This window comes from Juglans microcarpa x Juglans regia, chromosome 2D (assembly GCF_004785595.1).
Source record: "Juglans microcarpa x Juglans regia isolate MS1-56 chromosome 2D, Jm3101_v1.0, whole genome shotgun sequence".
Lineage (NCBI taxonomy): Eukaryota > Viridiplantae > Streptophyta > Magnoliopsida > Fagales > Juglandaceae > Juglans > Juglans microcarpa x Juglans regia.
In genome coordinates this window covers 5,368,208-5,374,207 of record NC_054596.1, presented here as the reverse complement: position 1 = coordinate 5,374,207, position 6,000 = coordinate 5,368,208, and the positions used below count along the sequence as shown (strand labels likewise).

The 6,000-nt window shown below is 36.5% G+C and overlaps 1 protein-coding gene across 1 annotated transcript; it reads left to right on the top strand.

The window, feature by feature from the left end:
* The first annotated feature begins 214 nt into the window (after positions 1 to 214).
* On the top strand, positions 215 to 1,666 carry LOC121248811 (protein PIN-LIKES 2-like). Its single transcript, XM_041147399.1, has one exon. It carries the CDS (start codon positions 256 to 258, stop codon positions 1,612 to 1,614), a length of 1,359 nt encoding a protein of 452 aa, XP_041003333.1. The 5' UTR covers positions 215 to 255; the 3' UTR covers positions 1,615 to 1,666.
* Positions 1,667 to 6,000: the final 4,334 nt, after the last annotated feature.

Here is a 6,000-nt window from a genome sequence, read left to right as displayed (position 1 = left end):
TTCGGAGAAACGATCTGTTGCGATGCTTTGAAGTCTGCGTAGAAGTTGGTGAACTGTTGACATTCCTGTTCGTCAACTTCAACATGCTTTTTATTTTCCTTTCCGAGGTTTTCCGTGTTTTCTGAGACTCATCTGCCAGAATTCTTATTCTTATACGGCATTTGTGACTTAAGGGATCTGAATTTCAGTTTTTGGGATTGATTTATTTTTTTAAGGAGTTTCCTGGGATTCCAACTGCACAAAAAAGCACAAGGAATGGGGGTTTTCCGTGTTTCATTGCATGGAACCATGAAATCTGATGCTGTTAATGTTCTGACTGCAATTGTGCCTCTATTGAAACTACTATCTATGACTGTCATTGGTCTGATTCTTGCCCACCGGAAAACGCAAATTGTCCCCAAAGAGACTTTCAAGTTACTCAGCAAGCTTGTTTTTGCCTTATTCTTGCCCTGTTTGATCTTCACTCACCTTGGTCCATGCATTACTCTCGAGAGTGTCATTCACTGGTGGTTCATCCCCGTAAATGTTGTTCTTAGTACTGCCATTGGCTGCGTATTGGGGTTCTTGGTGGCAATAATTTGCCGGCCACCACCTGAATACTTTCGATTCACCATCATCATGACTGCATTCGGAAACACAGGGAACCTCCCTCTGGCAATAGTTTCATCAGTTTGCCACAATACTGCTAACCCATTTGGTCAGGAATGTTACGCCTCCGGTGTGGCTTATGTATCCTTTTCCCAATGGGTTGCTGTTATACTTGTTTACACTCTTGTTTACCACATGATGGAGCCCCCATTGGAGTATTATGAGATCATTGAAGAAGGAGAGCCTGAAATAGAGGAGGTAGTGCCTGCTGCTGATGATCTTAGTAGGCCGCTTCTTGTTGAAGCTGAATGGCCGGGGCTCGAAGATAAGGAAACCGAACATTGCAAGACACCCTTTATTGCAAGGCTTTTCTACAGCATCTCGGGCATCTCACAAACAACTATTCCGGATCTTGATTCAGTGGATGAAGGTCCTAGAAGTACCAAGTCAATTAGATGTTGGGCAGAGCCTAGGATGATTAGAAAAATCAGAATTGTTGCTGAGAAAACTCCAATTCATCACATACTTCAGCCACCAACAATCGCTTCACTGTTAGGGATTGTTATAGGACTGGTTCCTACACTTAAATCTTTGGTTTTTAGTGATGATTCTGTGGTTTCTTTTATCACAGACAGTTTAGATTTTATGGCTGGGGCAATGGTGCCTTCAACTATGCTTGTTCTTGGAGGAATGCTTGCTGAAGGTCCCAATGAATCTAATTTAGGGATCCGAACTACAATTGGCATCATTGTAGCAAGACTTTTAATTCTTCCTTTACTTGGAATTGGGGTCATTCTATTGGCTGATAAGCTGAATATTTTGGTCCCCGGGGATAACATGTACAGATTCGTGCTTTTGCTGCAATACACAACACCAAGTGCCATCTTATTAGGGGCAATCGCAAGCTTGAGGGGTTATGCAGTGAATGAGGCATCGGCTCTCCTCTTCTGGCAGCATGTGTTTGCTCTGTTCTCCCTTTCATTGTATATAATTCTGTACTTCAACGTGTTATTTCCTTATATCTAAGCTATGTCCTGACTTCTGTTTTTAACTTTATGAAATACATATTTCCTGATTTCAAGTAGTATATTTCTCTTACTCATTGCGGTTAAGTCAAAAGGTTGTATTCATTACAATAAGAAATAGTTCACTAGCTGGTTCTTTTGGTCTAAAGATAAGATAAATCTTTGAAATATAACTTCAGGCTCACTGGATGCAAGGGAAAAATATATTTTCCACATAATGTTAAAGCATTCCACTAGAATCGGATCATTGCAGGAGGGATGAGATCAGTAGGGGAGTTCGATATGTAAGACTTCCTAGAAGTCTGAGCTCTATCATTATTGAAAACTTTTTTTTTCCAGCAAGATCATATTTGCATAAACTACGGAGGCATCCGTGGCTATACACTGTTATAAGCTTTATTCAACAGCTTAAGGTTATTTGATGTCCAAGCCCTAAAAATCTTCAACTGTACTGTACTGGTTGACAAGATTTTACATGTAGCAGAGAGTTTTTTGGTGATTTTTCAAGGAATCTGTCTCATTAATAGCGCAATTTGAAGGTTTGGAACTACAGTCATTCATTGTTAAGTTTATCTGCTTGTGATCCCTCTCATTCCATTCTCTCTGTTTTTGCCCGTCTCAAAGGAATGCACACATAATTATAGTCCAATTATGTCGTTCCATAGCCAGAATTTTGAAGTATTTTCACTTCAATTTACATGTTATGTCACTATGTCCTGGAATTTCTCTTCCGGCAACATTTCTCATCAGTGTCCAAATCTCCTTATTTTTTTTTTTTTTACATGGAATTTACATGTTATATGACTAGAACCAAACCCCTGAGGGGCAGAGAATGCTGCAACAAAATTTCCCCTTTCACCCCTAATAACCCGTCGACCTCCACTCACCCAGGTTTCCAAAACTACTGCCATCTTCATTCTGTATCTTGGGCTTCCCTGCGTTGCTGTAACTTTTCCTAGATTACAGTGGTTTGAGACCAGCATGTCTGCATGTGGGAGAGTGAAATTGGATCTTTTTCAATTTTAGTATGAACGAGTATCAGAACATATTGTATTAGGATAGAAGCTAATACCTAACCAATTGGAAAACATTTCCAAATAAGAGAATTGCAATCTCCATTACTTGAAACGTGAATCTTCCCCAGAATTTCAAAACAATCACATCTTGATGCTAAAGGTATTGTCAATTGCTAAATTCTAGTGTCAAAATATAGACATTAGAAGAAACCTTAGCACATGAAAATAGAAATTTTTAGTGGAATACATCTTGACCATACCCATTACTCAATGGCTGAAATTGTCCATAGCTTCTCACTAATTACCAAGCGGACTTAGAAGAAAAGACCCCCATTTTTAGCAGCTGACCACCTTGGAATATCTATTCCAGGTTGTAACCTCAGCTGCCTAGATAACAATAAATCTTTCAATTCCGCCCCTGCTAACTCCTTCGCACATTCCAGCTGTTTGAAACTCACAATGCAGCCACCGCAATATTATGCCTTAACACTTTATTCACCCTATCAGCAAGAATTTCAAGGCCTGACCAAGATACCCATTTTCTATTGGCTCTCCATTTAGCTTCCTCCCCAGAAACATTCAGAGAACAACCTCGACACTTCCTGCACACTCTTCCGAGTAATACTAGGAACAGAGTAAATATGTAAGCATGCTACTCAAAACGTTTTTTAAGAATCCACTTCCCACCATTTCACAACAAATTAGATTTTCAACCAGCTAGTTCTCTCTTGTTACACCAAAGGTTCAAAAAATGTAACACCCACTTCCCAAAACAAGCATACATATGAATGGCCATCTAATTTACTGATTGATTGATTTGATCTTATCTCGCATTTGAACTTAAGATATCTTATGTGTCTTATGCGACGTGAGATGCATAATTTACATACTTACATAAATACTATAATTTCTGAATCTGAACATGATGCTAGATGACGTGATCATGTGTTGTGCTTGGTGACATGAGTAGTACAAAAAAATGGTTGTAAAAGAACTGGTGCTGATAATAATTTATATAAGCTGAATTGTAATGATCCTAATTTGTGATCAAATTACTTACCTCGTTGCGTTGCTTCTTGAATCTCACTTCGTAGTTCATCACCTATACAAAGTATTAAATATCACTAAATCTATTTGAGAAAACGTGTCGTATTATCTTACTTAGTTAAATTCATACTGCAGAAAATAGCCAAATGAATATTTTGTTTAATACAGAATCAATTAACGTTGACATCTTAAATATCAATAACATATTAAAATTTAGCAAAATACTTGAGCTATATTCAATTCTAATAAAAACAAGTCATGAAAACCCCAACTCTTAAATTAGGTTTACTTTCTTATAATTAACATAATTATTCAATTTCAAAAGAAGTCTAATAAATACTAATATCATTTAAATATTCTTAACATATTCCTTTATTTTCAATTTACAACTTTAATAGTATAAGTTTATAACTATATCAAAATCTATTTAGGTAAACAACAAAATCCTTTTCATAAAATAGACTTAAGTCGAATTTAAAGTGTTCCAGAATAATAAAAATTAAAACTTACTATTTACTACTTACTATTTAAAATAGTGGCTGGATGTCAAGTAATCGGCTTGGGATTTTTTACGCATTTAAACGTGGGCGAGGTCCATTTTAATGGGTTGACTAGCTTTAGCATCCTTAGGCTTTGTTTGTTTTCAGAAAACATCTCATCTCATCTCACATCATCATTATAATTTTTTTAAATTTTCACATAAAATAAAATAAACAATTTAACTTTTTCAAATCTCAAAACAAAAATAATATTAAAAAATATATTTTAATAATATTTTATTCAATTTTTTAATTTTAATCTCAACTCATCTCTAAAAACAAACAACCTTAAGTCCAATTCACACAATAATATTTTTGGACTTGTAAACACAAAACTATTAATCACCAAAATCAAATTTTGGGTCCATGGTTATCCAAGAATTTGCAATTGGGCTTTCCAACATAACCCATCAACGTAATTTAAGCCCAATAAAATTATTCTTATAATACTGAACCGGGTTGTTACAAATAAGGATGCTTGTTGTAATTTTTCTGTGCCCACAATAAAGATTAGGAAAGGGGGAAAACACTGTTTATTTCAACTTATTCACTAGCCGTCCTGAATATTGTTCATAAACTTGCAACACCTTTACCAACTCTTTCAAAGAAGCTAAAGAGCCATTAAAAAAAGTCTCTAAATCATCTGCATAAATCAGACATAAATAGTAGAACAACTTTTATAACCATGAAAAGCACCAACGTCGTTTCCTTCATCAAAAGATGTGATTCCGTCATATCTTTCATCAGAAAGCAACAAAGTTTTGGTAACTCGTCCTCGCTGCATAATCATTATGGTTAATTACTGCTTCAGTGCTTTAGACACGGATCAGCTTCGGGTTGGCCTGCAGCTAGGATTTTGGTTTTATGCAATTCAGCGTTAAGCCATTGGTAATCACTAAAGCTTTTAATCTAGTCTTGGCCTGCCTGCTGGAGCAGAAGTGGTCAATATCGATTGATCACTCAAGTCCTTGTCCATTAAAAATCGTAGCTACCATTTGATATCTAAGAAAGAAAGGGAAATAAAAAGGGCTTAAAAAAACACACCAAGAATGAACACAGTGTGCTTATGTCTTGCTTGCATGCCTCACTAGAACTGCATGCCTATGGTCCATTATTACTACTCAATATTATCAGCATCCATGTGAAGTGATCAGCTTCGTGAATCCCTTTGGATAAGAACACTTCCCGCAAGTTTGAGACTTGAGAATGAGACGGCAGTTTGTGGGTGTGGGATATGACTTCACGTGCTCATTAAATAAGCCGCCCCATTTTGTCTTGAGAACGTTTACGCGCGCCGACACAAGGTTTTATGTTAAGATCACACATTACAACTCACTATATTTTGCTCTCAAACTAAGTAACATAATGCACCAAAGAGTAACAAATCATGATCAACTAAGTTTATTATTACGTACGTACTAATGTAAATTATGCTCTTTTTTCTGAAGGGAAGTGATTTTATTGGAAAAGGGTTTTTCTATAATGAATTCATATGGTGAGGATGATGAAAGACCATCCAATATCAAGGTAGACCCACGTTTCATGATCCGATGCTCATCATTCTATGCAGCTACTAAAGATATATATCTTAAACATGCAATTTCTGGCTCTAAAGCCGACGGTGACCCGTGACACCCCAAAAAAAAAAAAAAAGAAAAAGATAACGAGGGAAAAAAATAGGTTTTGATTCGATGAAAGCCACAGAACGAGAACCAATCCCATGTCTGGTGTGGCATCACTATCACTCGAGTTTTTTTTATTTATTTTTTGGTGTGTGTTGGGGAT

Bases quoted from the DNA above. Each gene is read 5' to 3' on its own strand.
- LOC121248811 (XM_041147399.1), top strand. From the start codon at position 256: ATGGGGGTTTTCCGTGTTTCATTGCATGGAACCATGAAATCTGATGCT.